At 43.6% G+C, this 18,467-nt stretch overlaps 2 protein-coding genes across 7 annotated transcripts in view; one reads left to right on the top strand and one right to left on the bottom strand.

The window, feature by feature from the left end:
- CFAP95 (cilia and flagella associated protein 95) overlaps positions 1-18,467 on the bottom strand; it is a 127,163-nt gene that overhangs the window by 46,036 nt on the left and 62,660 nt on the right. For 3 of the 6 annotated variants that reach the window (XM_045065083.1, XM_004769234.3, XM_045065080.1), the window contains exon 2: positions 13,317-13,425. The exons of 2 other annotated variants lie outside the window; for them this stretch is intronic. Coding sequence is in view for 2 of the 4 variants with exons in the window: in XM_004769234.3 (XP_004769291.1) it covers positions 13,317-13,425 (109 nt within the window). In the remaining 2 variants the exon portion in view is untranslated. Of the gene's footprint in view, positions 1-524; positions 811-13,316; positions 13,426-18,467 lie in introns of those variants that run through there. One more of the 6 variants, XM_045065085.1, reaches the window with a different exon arrangement.
- LOC123387527 (spermatogenesis-associated protein 31D1-like) lies at positions 4,620-7,239 on the top strand. The gene is made up of 2 exons (XM_045065079.1): positions 4,620-4,773; positions 5,043-7,239. The coding sequence occupies exon 2, from the start codon at positions 5,393-5,395 to the stop codon at positions 7,061-7,063; it is 1,671 nt and encodes a 556-aa protein (XP_044921014.1). The 5' UTR covers positions 4,620-4,773; positions 5,043-5,392; the 3' UTR covers positions 7,064-7,239.

Below are 18,467 nucleotides of genomic sequence, written 5' to 3'. Positions count from 1 at the left end.
GGGACTATGCATTTATTTGTGGAGAGTCTCAGCTAAAATGAAGACCAAGAAATTCCTTTTTAAAATACTGTTACAAATAAACAGTGCTCACATTAGCCCCAACACCAGCACTGAAGAGCAAGGAGCACTTCATACAGTGGAACAGAAATGCTGGGGGACAAAAAAAAAAAAGCAACCCCCATTCAGCAGAAATATTGCAAAAATCCAGAAATGCTAAGAAGACATGTAGGAAAGGAAACAGGGAGGAAACGGGCTACCTGGCATGTGCGCGGACACAACTCAGGAGACAGGACAGAGGTTATAGATAAGAGATGAGAAACCAATGTCTCCAACACATGCCCAAGCCACAGCAAAAAAATAATCAGGTTCATGTTCTGGAAGGAGGATGCAGTGTTTGGGGGGTAAAAAGGCCCCGGGCTGGGTGTGGAACAACATGGCACTCCAAGAGACAGTTTGAGGAGTATTTAAGATCTTAGACTCTGGAACCAGAGGGAAAAATAGATTTTAATTTTTAATACACTTACTTGCTGTTTGACTTTGAACAAGTGATCGAGCGTCACCTGGCCTCGGTGTCCTCATTTACACAACGTGGCCACTTGGAGCGCTAGCCTGAAGAGTTGTCCAGAGGATGAAATGAGGCGGTGTTCATGGAACCCTCTTACTGAATCGATCCTTTCCATCAGTAGGATGCAGTCATGAAGCAACTTCATTTTTAATCCAGCTGCCTCTTCCATCCCACATGGATGGCTGGTTCTTCCCTTTCACTTAATGGGAATTTTCAACCAGTCCCTTAACTTTTCTAGGCCCCTCAATCTTGAGAAGGATCTCATTTTAGTTACGGAATTTTCCAGTCCAGTGAAATCATCAAAATTGCTAACTGTATTAGATTTAAGTTTCTCACCTTCCCAGCTGGGTGCTACTAAAGTAGCAGGGAATCCTGCAGCAGGTGGGCCTTGCTGTTTCACAAGAATCAGACACCTGGACCCTATGCCCTCTGAGTTCCAGGATACACATATTAATCTCTCTGATTTCCTTAAAACACCTCTCACCTGAGGAAGAAGGGACATGTGTCCCACAACAAAATAAATCCTTCTTGAACTCTAGTCTTCAAGGACATAATCACTCATACTGGCCTAACCTAGTTTAGAATATCTTAGCAGGTCCTGCCTAGATGGTCTAGCATCTTGCTTTAAGATGTGTGTTTTTCACCAACTAGTGAGAGCATTGTAGTGTTTAGGTCTCTATCAAAATTCTGTGGCAAGAAGAACTCATCCATCCTTCTGCTACATCTAGCATCACACCTGACATATGAAAATAGGAAGGCTCTGTATCTATATCTCCCTCCTTTTTACACCTGGGACCTTAGGTGAAATCATTTAAAATCAGTGGGTCTGGGTTTAGAACTAGAATAATACCCTTCTTGTGGGCAGAAGACATGAACAGACATTTCTGCAAAGATTACATCCAAGTGGCCAATAGACACATGAAAAAGTGTTCAACATCACTTGGCATCAGGGAAATACAAATCAAAACCACAGTGAGATACCACCTCACACCAGTCAGAATGGCTAAAATTAACAAGTCAGGAAACGTGCGTGAAGGTTCCTCAAAAAGTTGAAAATATGGGGCGCCTGAGTGGCTCAGTGGGTTAAAGCCTCTGCCTTCGGCTCAGGTCATGATCCCAACATCCTGGGATCGATCCCCACGTCAGGCTCTCTGCTCAGCAGGGAGCCTGCTTCCCTTCCGCTCTCTCTGCCTTTCTGTGATCTGTCAAATAAATAAATAAAACTTAAAAAAAAAAAAGTTGAAAATAGAGCTACCCTTTGACCCAGCAAATGCACTACTGGGTATTTACCTTAAAGATACAAATGTAGTGATCCAAAGGGGCACATGCATCCCAATGTTTATAGCAGCAGTGTCCACCACTGCCAAACTATGGAAAGAACCTAGAAGTCCATCAACAGATGAATGGATAAAGAAGATGTGTATATATAAACAAAGAAATATTATGCAGCCATAAAAAACCAAAATCTTCCCATTTGCAATGACATGTATGGAACTAGAGGGTATTATGCTACATGAAATAAGTCAATCAGAAAAAGATAAGTATCATATGATAAATATCATATGATATAATCATATCTCACTGATATGAGGAATTTGAAAAACAAGACAGAGGATCATAGGGGAAGGGAGGGAAAAATGAAACAAGATGAAACCAGAAAGGGAGACAAACCATAAGAGACTCTTAATCTCAGGAAACAAATGAGGGTAGCTAGGGGACGGTGGGAGGAGGCTGGATGATGGACATTGGGGAGGGCATGTGCTATGGTGAGCACTGTGAATTGTGTAAGATTGATGAATCACAGACTTGTACCCCTGAAACAAATAATATATTATATGTTAATGAAAAAAATTTTTAAATAGTATCTTTCTTTCAACTTTGTTACGTTAAGAAGAGCAAGAAACACCATTTCCTTACACCACACATGAAAATAAACTCAAAGTGGATGAAGGACCTCAATGGAGGAAGGAATCCATCAAAATCCTGAGGAGAACATAGGCAGCAACCTCTTCAACCTCAGCCACAGCAACTTCTTCCTAGGGACATCGCCAAAGGCAAGGAAGCAAAGGCAAAATGAACTATTGGGACTTCATCAAGATCAAAAGCTTTTGCACAGCAAAGGAAACAGTTAACAAAACCAAAAGACAACTGACAGAATGGGAAAAGGTATTTGCAAAGGACATATCAGATAAAGGGCTAGTATCCAAAATCTATAAAGAACTTATCAAACAACACCAAAGAAAATAGGATGGCAGATCTGAAGGACCAGGAGGATGGTGGGGTCTTCTGAGCTAGTAGGTGGGGAGGGGCTCTGGACACACCTTGTTCAATTGTCCCCTCCCTCACCCTCAGAAACTCTTTGTGACAGTGCTCTGTGATGTAAGCCTGGGGAGGATATATATTCAGCGTGTGCACAGTATAGGCTGTCTTGTGATTTAGACTATGGATTTCCAACACTGGAATGTTCTCTCATTTATGAATAGCAATACCAAACCATGTCTGAGCTCTGGCTCAACATGTTGGGAGATTGATCCCAACTTCACCTTCCTGTGTGGTTTGGGATTGCTCCTTCTGTTCCTGTGCTACCTGGTGGGGATTCCATTTCCAAATTGGAAAAGCAAAACTACCCAAAAGGTAAGAAAACCTTGGAGAGGGGGGGAACTCAACATGGATTATTACGGTTTCCATTTCTAATCCCAAATCTTATTCCTTTTTTTTTTTTTTTTTTAGATTTTATTTAAGACGAAGAGAGCACAAGTGCGGTAGAGGGGCAGAGGGAGGGCAATGTGGGGCTAGATCCCAAGACCCTGGAACCCTGACCTGACCCCAAGGCAGACACTTAACCAACTGAGCCATCCAGGAGCCCTAATCCCAGGTTTTAAAAGGAGTTTGGTAGAGTGGGAGAAACACCTAAAATGGGAAGTCTTAAGAGAACAGACATTCACTCCTCTAGGAAAAGAGGCCTGGGCAGGGGTAAGTGTTAAGAAAGGACTAGGGGTTCTAATTGAAACTACAGTCTATCTGGGTATGGTGGTGGTTCTTGGATAAGATCCCAAACTCAGGGATTCTGTAGTCCTGGATTGGGTTATTTTGAGAGGATGGGGTCTGTGTAAGAGAACAAAGTTTCCCAGCACTCGACCATATCAAGTCACATTCCCATGTCCAGCATCACTCGATCAAGCCTTCCTTCATGCTGAGCTGATCAGGAGAACACTGCTAAGCCTCTGAGAAGACAGTGAGGTCGGAGCTATGACCTAGTTTACAGGGTCCTACCTGAGGCAGCACAGGTGTGACTGCTGGGCTTCCTTTTCTATGTCCTCAATGAACAAAGGACTTCTGATTGGGAATACCAAGTGTGGACCTCCTAGACAAAGTCTCCCCTGGGTTTTCTAAAGAGTAAATATTGACAACATTTTATCATCTTTAAAACTGAAAAAAGCAAGGAACACAAAGTTCTACTAAAGTCCTAGAATTCTTGCATAAAGGACGTTTCCATTTCTGAGAGAAGAGTAAGTCATGGATCCCAACCCCCCTCATTGTTCATTTTTCTTCTAGCATCAGGGCAGAGCCAAGAGAAGGAGGAAAGGAGGGACACTGGAAGGTAAGGTTCTGCCTATTCCACCTGAGCTCTCTCCAAGGCTGATCCTTGCTGTCCTCTCCATGAGGGCCCGGTCCATGAACTCTGAGGATGCGAGCTGCTAGATACATTCCCTCAGAGGAGAGGCTCATGGAAATGTAGCCAGAGTGCAAAACCCTTCTCAGATCCCTGCTCTGACCATTACTGAGCATGAAGCAGTGATGGATCTGGACGAGTGCTTCCCACTAGGTGGCCGTGTGAGATGACGAGTCAGAACTTCTGTCTCCTGACTTTGTGAAAGCTCTCTGACATCATGGACCTTCAGGAGTCTTCCCTGACCTCTCTGCTTCATAGAGGTGGTCTGATCATCACATGGATAATTTACATGAAAGTACTTTATACAGGAAGCTAGATTACTAACCAGCTTCACATCACTGGCCATTTGCCCTCATCTATTGATTGTTGGGGCTTTCAGAGTCCCAACATCCCAAGGCTGTCCTATAAGGGGACTCCTGGATTAATACCTATGTTTCTGCTTTCACTATATAACACAGTCTCCTGTTTCCCCAGATGGCAGATGGTACCAACGGGAAGTGGAGGAGGCCCGGAAGCTGATCTCAATTTTAAGAAGGTGACCAGTTTTCCCCCTTGATCCTATTGCCTCTTAGAGCAGGTTTTATGCAATTGCAGGATTCACTGCAGTCTGTCATAGCCATGGGGTGGGGGTAGCCATAGAAACAGATATTGGGGTGAATGCTACTGAGTACACTGCCAGGTCATAAAAGTGGGGCATTGTGAAGGGATAGCAGGCTTCAGGTGGCCCCTCCCTTGTCAGGTCTGCATGGCCGCCTCCCCTTGTTCTGGTCCTGGCTGCAGTTTTTTACCTCCTGTCTCCTGCAGCCCCCTCGGCCGGCATCATGATACCATCCACTTTCGTCAACTGTTATGTCCAGACCCCTCCTGTGAGATATGTAACAGCACATCTGCGGAGATCGATCGGCTGCTGTTCCTGCAGGCTCTGGAAGATTCTACTCCCTTGGCTTCCACAGCTTCTGTGACTTCTTCATCATTCACTCTCTCCACTGACTTCTCAGCAGTCCCTCCAGGAGAGCTAATACCAGCTTCGCTGTCTGAGTCTTCCCCACCACCTGCTCCACCCAGTGATCCCTGTGGCTGATTTCTTTCCACCCTCACCACCGGGTGATTCTGTGCCACCAGAGCCCTTTCCTCCCTTGGATTCCAAATTCCCAATGGACCATTTCCCAGCCCAGCCCCCTGCCTTTCCACCTCCTGTCCCATCCCATCATGCCCATTCAGTGGACCGTAGCATCCAAACAGAGACAGTGTCTCTAAATACCCTTTCCCAAGATGTCAGCCCCTTACCGGAGTTGTGGGAGCAGTGTCCATATCCTACCACCTCGGAAGAGGGCCATTTACAGCAAACCCCCATCCAGTTCTTCTGGGGTCTCCAAACTCCAAGCAGGTCCTTCTTCCCTGCTGCCTCCCCAGAGCAGGAATCCCCAGGAGTTCCCCATCCACTTCCTCCATCCTTGCCTGAGAACCCGCCTCAACTCCTGCCTCAAACCCAGCCCCTACCTCTCCCTCATGTCCAGCCCCAGGCCCACCTTCAATCCCCACTCCCAATCCTGCCATCTGGTCCTCTACCTGACATCAAAATCTGTGGAGCTTGTTTCCACAGACCTCAAAATGAGTCTGAGAGTCTGCCATCAACAGAAATGGAACATCTGGAATCGAACGTGTTGCAGAAGATACAGAAACGTGTGTGGGGTTTACCCACTATAGTCCAAAGATCCCAGGAGGACTACTGTTCTTCTGCGTCTAACCCTTGTTTCAGCCACAAGGCCACCAAGGCTCATGCTGCAGTTTCTGTCCCTCCTGGGCAGTTTCCTCTGAATGAAGAGCTTCGGAGAAAACTGGAGTCTCATCTTGAAAACCGGCTCATCCTACACCAGAGGGGCCTAACCCGCAGGATCTATGAGTCTCTAGCACTGACTCTTCCACAGCTACCTGAGTCTCAGCGCCATGGTGGACGCTCGGCAATCTCTAATAAGAGTCCGATCAGAAGGAGTATGTCAAAAAGCGTCTATGTGGAGCTCCCAGAAATTCTGCTAGAGGAGAGTTCCTGCAAAGATGACCTGGAGAAGGATCAGGGACACAACACCGAGAATGATCTGGAGAAGGATCAGGGACACAACACCGAGAATGATCTGGAGAAGGATCAGGGACACAACACCGAGAATGATATGGGGTATGGTTCTGACCAAGAACATAGCCCATCCGTGAAAAACTCGATGGTGGCTGTGGAGACTACGGGACAGAGACAACTTAATGCCGTGAAAACTCTCCATAATTCATGGCACTCCGTGGAGCAGACATCACTCACTTCTAAGAAATCCCAGAAAGAAAGAAGACAGGGAAGTTTGCCACCATCACAGGTTGAGGATGACTCCCTGAATAACTTCCAGGAGCTTCCCCTTGTTACACCTACGGCAGCACAGACGCTGGAAGATCATATTAAAAGGCTTAATAAGAGGGTGACTTGGGGCCTTCCCCCTAGGGTCCTTGAATCCATACAGCACTTTAAATACAAAGAGTTTAATGGAAGCTTGACATCTCTCCGTGGACACAAAGCAGGAACAGCAAATTCAGCCCCCATCCCCGATCATCCTTTCCCTGCCACCTCAACTGCGGGCAAGGAGGAACAAAGAATTTTGAGGCCATTAGCCTCTAATATAACCCATCAGACTCCTACATCTGTCCAACGTGACTCCATAGGCAACAGATGGCCCCCAAGGCCGCCTAAAAGGCAAGGTGCACTCAGACGGCCTACAAGGCAAGGTGTGCTCACATGGGAGTCAAAGGTCAAAAGTGCAAATGCCGATACTGGAAGGGGACAGTAACCAGGCATAAAGGGGAAGCAGCCAGAACCTGGTGGTGTGCCCACAGAGTAAATATTTCTCTAGTAACATGTTGTCTGTTCTGTGTACTGTCTTGGGAGCAATGGTTTTGGGCAAATCAGTTCAGCCGTTACTGATTGCTTCCTTCATCTTCTAAAAGGTGACCAATCTCCTGGACCTCTTGGGAAATATGTATCATGTGCCCCCGAAAGCCCCAAAAGCCCATTCTCCCTCTGATGGGCTCTCTCTCCTGTCCCATGGCTTAGCCTTCCTGAAAATATACAGTAGCTCACACCTCTCCCCCGAATGCTTTACACCCTTTACAGTAAGTCTTCTATATTGGAGGAGAATCAAAGACAGGTATAGCTTTCAGAAAATAATGATTAAGACACTGTTGTTTCTTCACTGTTACTGTGTTAGCTTAATTATGACTTAGAAGTCAGTGATCAGAGGATCCCACAGGTGGATGAACTCTGAATGGGAGTGTTTTCGGGGGATGCGGTGTTGTTCTTGGGCTGGTTGGGTCACTTAGCTGTTAGTGATAGGAATGTTGACAAGGCAGCTACCACCTTCCAGGATAAGACACCTTTGATGAAATGAAAAGGTGAAAGAGAAACCTTGCTGGTAGAACAGAAGTTTATGTCTAATCATCCCCTTCTCAGGACTCTGTCCTGCTCCCCTCCTTCCTCGTCTGATCCAGGCACCACCACTTTGAGGCAGAATGGAATCTGGCACAGCCTACCGATGCCTTATACCAAAAAGTCATGGCTCTGTTATTTGAGTATGCAAGCAATACCTGCAGGCTGTCGGGCATGGCATCCCCTTTGGGGGAAGGTGATCTTGGTGCCTGCCTTCCATCCACACACGATGACAATATATAAGATACGGCCTTTACTATGGCTAGGATGGCGGTATGCCACCTTCAATATTCACGGCCTTAGTGGAGCCATGGTAGCTCTTCCCCAGAACACGTGCAACTTATGAACCAGAGGTGAATTCTAGACTGTGTACCAGGATACAGATGTTTGGGGGCTTACCATGGAACTCCATGGAATGCTTTTGTTTGGGGGGGGGTCCATGATGGCACACATTCCCACATTTAAAACAGGGCTCTGTAGGGAGGGCAACTCCATCTCAGACTGGGACTCAAAATGGGGTGAGTGTGCTAGAGAACACCTGAGGTAGTCTTCTGGACAGTCTCAGGACTGCTCAGTGCTAAAACAAAAAACCAGTTGTCAGAGGGTTTTGAAGGGACAGGGTGTGGGAGGTTGGGGGGACCAGGTGGTGGGTATTAGAGAGGGCATGGATTGCATGAAGCACTGGGTGTGGTGCAAAAATAATGAATACTGTTATACTGAAAATAAATAAAAAGTAAGTTAAAAAATAAAAAAAGTTGTCCATGACCTCTCTCACTACCACACTTGTACACTTGTAGCTTCTTGTCCAGTTTATCATTGACCCTACACTATCTGAATGTTGGGGGTCAGAGAAAGAATGCAGATTTGATGCTGTGGAGGCCCTGAGTGGGACAATAGGTGGGAAGGGGTCCCGGGCAGGGAGCCTGAAGAGGTGAGGAGGGGGTGCAGGAGGCTCTAACATCTATGCGGACAGACCAGCCAGTAATCCAGCCTGCCGGTTCCTACATAATCTCATTTTAGAGTCCATTATGGCCAATCCAGTGCACTTCGTGCCACCCTGTAGAGCTCATTACCGGGAATACTTATGGCATCAGAATCCTATAGTTTGACATTCTGTCCCTCTGCCTCATGCCCCTGTCCTTCCAGCTTGTATGTCCCTGTTAATTTTTCTACTCACATCATTCACCTTCCACTTCTTGCCTATCCAGCAAGGGCTTGTTCTTCCTTTCCTCACTCTCCAAGGTACAACTGATGGCTTGTTGGTTAGTAACCAACATGTAAAAACCACCAGTCCAGCATAGGAAATAGAGTCCATGGTACTGGAGCAGCGTTATCTGGTGACATGTAGTAGCTGCAGTTGTGGTGAGCACAGCAGAGCATAGAGTTGCATACCTGACACTAATGTGATATTGCATCAGCCATTCTTTAGATAAACAAAACAAAACAAAACAAAACAAAACAGGCTCTAGTACAAATGGACAACCCGATCTAATCCCTTTCAGTCCTTCCTGCCTGACAAAATCTTGTCTCTCTTCCTTTTTTAGAAATGCCTTTCTGTATGTAATTGATTATTGTTGGATTAAATCTCCCATGTCAAAACTGAGTCTAATCACAACTCAGTCTACTGATGCCACATGAAATTCAGCCCCAGCACTACCTGGAAATCATTCATTCATTCCACATATATTTATCCAAGACTTATTAACTTGAACAAAATAAATGGAGTTAGGTCACTATTTCCTTAGTACATTCTCTCCTCAGTGTACTCAGATCTAATTTATTTTATTTGACAGAGAGCAGGGGCACAATCAGAGGGAGGGACAGACAGAGGTAGAGGGAGAAGCAGGCTTCCTACCAAGCAGGATCAGGACTCAATTCCAGGACACCCGGGTCATCACCAGAATCGAAGGCAGATTCTTAACCGACTGAGACACCCAGGTGGCCCTCAGATCTATTTCAAATTTCCTTTACTTTCCTCAAACTTAGGCCATCTTCACTTGCCCAGCGGATGTGCTGGATCAGAGCTCACAGAAGAGCAAGAAAGTAGTGATCGAGCCTCTCACAAAAAACAAAAAAAAACCCAAATCCTTTCAAAAAAGTCTCCCCATTCTTCTTTTTCCTCTTCCTTCCTGTTATACGGAAAGAGGTTTCCTTCCCAATCTCAAAGGAAATATACTTTCTGAGATGTCTTTATTCAGAGAGCTAACTTCTGGTCTTGATGGACTGATCCACCCTTGCCAGGTCTCCTTCTGACCCCTCCTCCCTCTCCCTTTGAGGCACCCAACATCGTTGTTTTTTATTTAATGGTTTTACTACATCTATTTTTTTTCTTTTAATGGCTTTTACTACAGAAACATGTCCAAGAGCACATATAACAACATGACTTCGCACATATCTGCCACCCAACTTGTACTGTTATCATTGGGCGGGTGAAGTGCAAAAGCCCCTTTAAAACACCTTGCCTAGGGAAGCAAGGGCAAAAATGAACTATTGGGATTTCATCAAGATCAAAAGCTTTTGCACAGCAAAGGAAACAGTTAACAAAATCAAAAGACAACTGACAGAATGGGAGAAGATACTTGCAAATGACATATCAGATAAAGGACTAGTGTCCAAAATCTATAAAGAACTTAGCAAACTCAACACCCAAAGAACAAATAATCCAATCAAGAAATGGGCAGAGGACATGAACAGACATTTCTGCAAAGAAGACATCCAGATGGCCAACAGACACATGAAAAAGTGCTGCATATCACTCGGCATCAGGGAAATACAAATCAAAACCACAATGAGATATCACCTCACACCAGTCAGAATGGCTAAAATTAACAAGTCAGGAAATGACAGATAGCTGGCAAGGATGCGGAGAAAGGGGTACCCTCCTACACTGTTGCACTGTTGGTGGGAATGCAAGATGGTGTAACCACTCTGGAAAACAGCATGGAGGTTCCTCAAAAAGTTGAAAATAGAGCTACCCTAGGACCCAGCAATTGCACTACTGGGTATTTACCCTAAAGATACAAATGTAGTGATCCGAAGGGGCATGTGCACCTGACTGTTTATAGTAGCAATGTCCACCATAGCCAAACTATGGAAAGAACCTAGATGTCCATCAACAGATGAATGGATCAAGAAGATGGGAGATACACACACACACACACACACACACACACACACACACAATGGAATACTATGCAGCCATCAAAAGAAATGAAATCTTGTCATTTGCAACAACGTGGATGGAACTAGAGGGTATTATGCTTAGCGAAATAAGTCAAACAGAGAAAGACAACTATCATATGATCTCCCTGATATGAGGAAGTAGAGATGCAACGTAGGAGGTTTGAGGGATAGGAAAAGAATAAATGAAACAAGATGGGATCAGGAGTTAAACAATAAGATACTCTTTATCTCACAAAACAAACTGAGGGTTGCCAGGAAGAGGGGGGTAGGGAGAGGGTGGTGGGGTTATGGACATTGGGGAGGGTATGTGCTATGGTGAGTGCTGTGAAGTGGGTAAACTTGGCGATTCACAGACCTGCTCCCCTAGGGCTAATAATATATTATATGTTCATTAAAAAAATCAAAAAATTATAAAAAAAAAAAAAAGAGGAGCAAGAAGCAAGATGGGTGAACAAGTGCTTTATACACAAAAAGTCTAGAAAATGTAACTTACTATTAGGATATAAGAATAGCAATTTTGTCAGAAACAGTTGACCCCTTGACCTATTTTCATTCCTGTCTAATATATCTGTAAACCTGGAACAATAGGACAAGGTTTCAATGACCATGAACAAAAGTCATAGAGAAGGTAAATATTATCTTGTTTCCACACCCTCTATTAGACCTGAGGTTTGATTGCTGTAACATGTATAATGTACAGAATGAAAGTTTGAGGTTCCTACATCTCACAGTTCACTTCATCTAACTTTCTCCCACAACCCAGAGACCAAGAACATTTTCATTTGGGAGTCAAAACTAAATGTTTTTCTAAGAGACAAAGATGCCAAGTACATGCCTGGCAATGTGTGCTTTGCCCAACTTGCTCTTGTCCTGACCACACAGCCCCATGGCTTAAGAAAGCAAGGCTAAGCTGGGTTTGGTGGAGCAGGGCTGAGTGGCTACTGACAGAGTTGAGTATCAGACTCAGGAGCCCCTCCGTATGCTGGCTAATGACCCCCAAGGCAGCCTGGTGCAAAGGCAAGAGGCCAATGTGGAAGCTGAGGAAACCATCAGAATGCCCTTGAGGTCTGAGCTGTAGGGAAAAAGGACACTGAGCCGCACAAAATCAGGATGCCAGTGAGACACTGGTGTGTGTGTGTGAGTGAGTGAGAGAGAGAGAGAGACAGAGGGAGAGAGGGGAGGGAGGAAGACGTCTTGTTTTAGTTGTCTTGTCTTGGTTCCTGTAAGTATCCTTGATTCCATTTCCAGGCAGCTGCATCATTATAATAAATGTCCATTTTCCCGGCTATCCTTATGATTCTCTATCCACTGTAACTATAAAAGGCAGGAAGGAACAAGCATAAGCCCAGATAAACTAATTGATTCCCATCACCCTGGAGACCCAAGAATCTTCAAGACTCATGCCCAGTATAGATTTATGGATCTTCCTAGGCTTGCCCTATTTCAAAATAGCCCTGGTTTTAGGGGCAGAGTGTGATACAAACCCAGTCTTCTCAACACATTTGCATCTGCCTAGTCAAATTACCAGCTCTTCACCCCAAGACCACCCTATAAGGTTGAACTGAGTCTTCAACTAGCCCAAAGTTCTTGACATTGTAGGAAACAATTTGGGGGCTATGGAGAGGTGAGCTCCTGCCTTACGGCATTTGGGTAGGCACCTAAATAGCCAAGGAGTAACCCACTCGTGGCAATTCAAACAGGAAGTACTCATGCAGTGAACATTCCTTTGGGAACTGCGTCACACAAATGTTAGAATAATACAAGCATCTTTTATTTTATTTTATTTTTTTTTTAAAGATTTATTTATTTATTTGACAGAGAGAGATTACAAGTAGGCAGAGAGGCAGGCAGAGAGAGAGGAGGAAGCAGGCTCCCTGCTGAGCAGAGAGCCCGATGCGGGACTCGATCCCAGGACCCTGAGATCATGACCTGAGCCGAAGGCAGCGGCTTAACCCACTGAGCCACCCAGGCGCCCCACAAGCATGTTTTAATAACTCACAACTCTACCACCTTACAAAAAATATAAAGGACTGGAAATCAAGGAACTAGATTCAAAGTTTCACTTTTACACTCCCTAACCGGGGACTTTGAGTAAGTCACTTAACCTCTAGGAGTTTCTCCCCCTCTGTAGAGTAGAGATAATACCACCTACTTCACAGGGTTGTTGTGAAGTTTAAAGGAGACATATGATGTGGCAACAGCATCATAACAGCACGAACAGTATCCTGAGCACTTGTGATGTGCCAGGCACTAAGTTAACTACTTGATATGCTTTATCTCATTTAATTTCTCCAATAACCTTATGACTAAGTCACCTGCCGAAGTCCCAACACAGCATGGAGGGGTGGTGCCAGCGAAAAATTCCTCCCTTTATTTTTCCATGTTTCACTAGGAGGAAGATTCCCGATCTAAAGAAATCAGAAACAACTACTTACTGGGGGTTCATCAGTTCCAAGTCGCCAATATGTTGAATTACACAGTTTTTTTATGTCCTCAGGACCCTCTATATCATAATCTTTTGGATAGGCTTCTCTGTCATGGTGCCTTAAAAAATAAATTAGAATCTGTTAGGTGGTGAGGTGTTTTTTTTTTTTTTAACTACATATTGCATTTAAATTTTTAAAAAATTATCCAATGAAAATGTACTATATTTGTGACATTGTTTTAATTATAAATTCACTGGATGTGGGACATATAAAGTATTTTCCATCTCTTTTCAAGTAACGCTGAGGGTACTTCCTAAAAACAATGCAGTTACTGTGATAAAACTAATAATATCATAACAACAATATTTATCCAACACAACAATTACTAAGTGACTCCAATGAAGTGAACCTTATTTAATAATGTAGATTAGTTACCAAAAGTAAATTCTAAAATAAGATATGGTAATAAATTAGAAAGGCAACTTGCCACTTTAGCAATTTTTTCTACCATTTTAATTAGAAGTTTTTTTCAAAATGAGAAAGAGCAAAGTATCTGCTCATATGGATTTATAACATGTGCTTCCTGCTTCTAAAGAGGGTTTAAAGGAAGCTGACAATAAAACATACGCTGGAAAAAACATGTAGACAGAAGAGTGGAAAAAAAAATTCCAAACATCTTGACTAAAAGTGTGGATAGAAATAATAATAGAGGAGGGACTTGGGAAGAGGGGAAGAGAATGGAAATGGAGTGGCCTGCAGCAGAAGTAGCTATTTTTACAAAGCTTTCTTCGGTAAGATAAAGGAAGCTGAACCCAAACATCCCTCAGAAGGGGCCTTGCTATTGAGGGATACAGGGCTAGGATTGTGTAAGGGATACTGAGGAACCTATCCATCCATCCATCCATCCATCCATCCATCCACCTATCTACCCAGCCAGCCAGCCATCCAGCCATCTTTCAAATCTATGGTGCCATCCAATTGTCCACTCATTCAGTCAACACTTGAGGAACCTACTACATGCCAGGCAGGGGACACAATGGGGACTAAGCTTAACGTAGTCCCTGCCTTCATTGCTCACACTCTGGTGAAAGACACAAGAAAATTCTACAATGTGGGCACAGGGTCATGGAAGCAGAATGGCATCCACTCATCTGGATGGGGAACTCTAATCTAAGTCAGGAGGCCCTTTAGGACCTGAACCCCCACCTCATTCCACCGTATGAGGACTGGGACCCTGCACTGCATTCAAAATACAGCCTTGTCTTTCTGCATCTGAGATGAGAGCAGAAGACTGCATAGAACACAGCAGCAAGGGAGCCAGGGTGGTGCAGTAGAGCCCAGGCATGTGAACCCTCTTCCTACTACACATCTGAGCATTAAATTGCAAAATACTAAAAGCATTTTGGTACCACATCAGCATTTTCTGACACCCTCCGAGGAAGCTCTCACTTTAGTCCTTAGGGGGAATACTGAACAACATCAAGAACCAGGGGTGGTAGAGTGAATGGGGCCAGGGGTTTGAGTCATTGCTCATGTCCTAGCTGTATGACTTTAGTCAAGTCACTTAATTTTTCTGTGTTTCCATTTCCACATGTGTAAAATGAGGACAGATATAATACCAATAAGATTTTTGCAAAATGAAAAATACAAAAGCAGAACATCCTTCAAATACTGTAAAGTATCATAAACACCCATGTATAATGAATAATAATCCAGCTTTAAAAAATTCTGGTGTACAATAATTGCAACTTTATTTTTTTCTTAATTGTACTTAATTTCTTTGCCAAGTGCTCATATTGCTAAGATGGAAAAACCTTAATCTTGGTCAATTCTGGATCTCTTCCCACTCTCAAGGGCCTGTGTGGTGCCACATGCCAAGAATCCATCTTTGTTGTTATCATCTCTCCCTGCTGACATCGGTGGAAACCTCCTCATTCTCCTGTGGTCTTCCATTATGGATGCATGCAAATCTCTGCTATGCCCTTCTGGTCCTGCCACATGGACTCCTGCTTAGACTGGCACTCTGCCACAAGCGTGCCATTATCTAGGCCAACAAGAACCTTCATGTGTCCCTCTCCACCTGTTCCTGGAAAACAGATGCCATCCCTGAGCTGTTTGCCTAGCCCCTCAAGGTTTCATGTCGTCCCCTGACACTGGGCTTGGAGGACACACACACCCCCCACAGTTCAACAGCTCCAAAACCACTACCCTGGGAATGGACGGCTAGGCAGTGATAGGTCTCATCTGCTCGAGAATTTCTAAAGCTTTAACCTTTCCAATTTGGGCTCCCAGACACACACACACACACACACACACATTTTCAACTTCTCTGCTACACTTCGTCTTCATTCCATGAACTCATCTATCATGGGATAGGGTAGCCCGGCTCTTCACCTGTTCTTTCAAATCTATGGTGTCATCCTAAGACCCAAGCTTTTGAATCCCAAACCCAAGAATTTGATGTTTTTGTTGCCTGCTGGGTCTTTCTTCCCTGAGGCAATAAAACCAGAATATCTCCCCGGGAGCATAAGAATGAAGAGGAAAAGCACAGTTAACATTTCAGTGTGTGATCCTGGTGCCTATTTCTTCACAGGCCACAGTGGGCACAGTGCCCAGTGTCCAGAGTGTTTTAAAATATAGGAGTGTCTTAACTATTTTTTAATCAGCAAAAAAGAGAATATAATACATCTTAGATTGTATCCATCTTTATACCAATGTAGTTATAAACTATCATTTTTAACTTTTTTTAATGAAGGAAGGAGCCCATGAAGGCAAAGATAATTAGTGTCCATGAAAGTCAGAATGTACAATATATTTTTAAGTTGTATTATAACTAGATTATTACAAAAGATGCAGGTATGTTCCTTCACTTAAAGCAATCTCAGTCCTAAAAGTCCAGCACTGAAAACATGAATCTACAATGAAAGTCTTTCTGCGGAAAACGGAGCTAATACACATGGCCTCCCCTAATGCCGGCCCAGCTGCCCACAAATAAGCAACAGTCTACAGGTTCTGAGAGATACACAGCTAAAGAAGACCTGCCCCTACTTCTAAGAGACTGCCAGCCTCACAAAGAGGAATAAACATGCTAAAAAAAAATTATAAAGTATATAAAATATAATATAAAAAATAAAGATGCTTAACATGTATAAAAATATAGTAAAGTGATTAGGGTATTATAAAGAAAATGACAGACTGAATTAATTCTTTATTTTATTATGTCAGGTGAACACTGACTGTGCCTTAGTTTCCTTGAGATGAATTGAGAATCATACACTGAGGAAACAAATGAATCAACGGACTGAGAGTCTCAAGTGACAAGTGACATGTAAATGCAAAATATTATCATGTGTAATAATATTGTGTCTATCAATCATATGCTTTAGTTTAGTTTCAATACTTGTTAATGCCAATTAAACCTTAGAGCACCTTTATGAGACATATATCAAGGTATTATAATATATAATAAAGTAAAATATAAATAAATATATATATATATATATATATACACACACACACTTTATATAGCCTTGTTCTCCTTGTTATGTGCATTTATTGACGGTCACCATACATACATACAACAGCCATAACCTGCCATTTACTGTAACAGAAATTCATTATGAGAAAATAATAAAAATAATAGTAAAATTTACAATGTCTTTGGACCAGACCAGTAACTTTCAAACTTTTTCAGTACAGCCTCCCTCACCCCAGCCCATCTTGAGACATGGGCCAATGTCTGAAGACTTTTTTGGTTGTTGCATAAGGGTGGGTGGCTGCCTCCAGTGGGGAGAGGCCAGTGATGCTGCTAAACATCCTATCATGCAAAGAACCTGCCCCCCCATAACAAAGAAATATCTGGCTCAAAATGTGAAAAATGTCAAGGTTAAGAAAGTTCCAGGGAACAGTTATATACCAGACTTAGATCAGTGGTTCCCAAAGGTGTTTCATAGAGCAGCAAAATATTCCCCCCAAATTTGTAGAACCAACATAAAACTGCCAACTTTTGTTTTAACAGAAGCATTAAAAAAATAAAATAACCATCTACCACCTTCAATAGGAAGACCTCTAACACCAAAGATAAGTAAAAACAATCTCAGAGTCCTTTAAACTGAATAAATTTAGCTATACAAATAACTTGCTACATTGTCTTTACAGTTCATCTTATCACCTTGGATTAATAATAAGGTCATTGTTGACCATACTGGTCTAGTCTACTGACTGACTTCTTCAGATATTAATTTGTCCAGACATGAATTTGACAGCAGCTGGTCAGCAGTAGTTCAAGGTCAAAGCTGCTTGAATACAGGTATTCCGTGATGCTGACTGAAGGAAGAACTATGTCTTCCATGACAAGCATGCAGGTACTGGCTGACCTTCTTTCTGGGAGAAGAGTCCACAGGGCTCCCTGCCATCATTGCCAGAATCTTCCTTGACAAGCAGTCTTGCTTCTGCTTAGGACCTTGCTGTATCAGGGCCAGAGCTGAGTGCTGTGACTCTTCCTTTATATAAGAAATCTTTATGTAAGCCATCCTCAATTATAAGAGATGAAGCTTGCATTCTCTACTCTGTTGTGGAAGAGACAGTATGAATATGAATAGAACTGGGAATGGGGAAAGGACTGACAGGACAGGATCAGAGCTGCCAACTGTATGAAAAGGAGCTTGGAACTATAACCCTGTAGTCAAAAATGGCACTTAGCCTGCTACAGAGGGGATTAAGATCAATACAATCTAGTAGGTCAAAGATAGCATGAGCAGTTCCTCTTCTGGACAAATGCCCAACTTATGCAGTCAGCATGTAAGTTCCTACCACCAACTCTGTATCACCTGAACGCTTGAGTCCTGTTCTTCCTATCTCTTCAGGCCTAATGTAGTCCCAAGAAATGCCTTGTCGGGAGAGACAAGGGTCTGTTTCTGGGGTCCTTTGGGAGTTGGGGTTTCCTATCATAAGAGTTGGAGGACTCCACATCAAATTTGATTGGCAAGCCCCTGTTGAATAAACACATACAGCTGAAAGTGAGTTGCAAAAGTAAAGAAACGTGAGTCCAGAGCACTCTCGGGCAAGGACCTGCAGCTCCCCTCAGGCTGCCCCAAGCTAGAGTGGTCCGGCTCCCAGTAGAGGACGGCGTGTAGTTAGGCCATAGGATTCCTGCTGCAG

The sequence above is a fragment of the Mustela putorius genome, unplaced genomic scaffold, assembly GCF_011764305.1.
Source record: "Mustela putorius furo isolate JIRA1106 unplaced genomic scaffold, ASM1176430v1.1 tig00003854_pilon_pilon_pilon, whole genome shotgun sequence".
NCBI classification, from domain to species: domain Eukaryota; kingdom Metazoa; phylum Chordata; class Mammalia; order Carnivora; family Mustelidae; genus Mustela; species Mustela putorius.
This window is presented reverse-complemented; position numbering and strand designations above follow the sequence as displayed.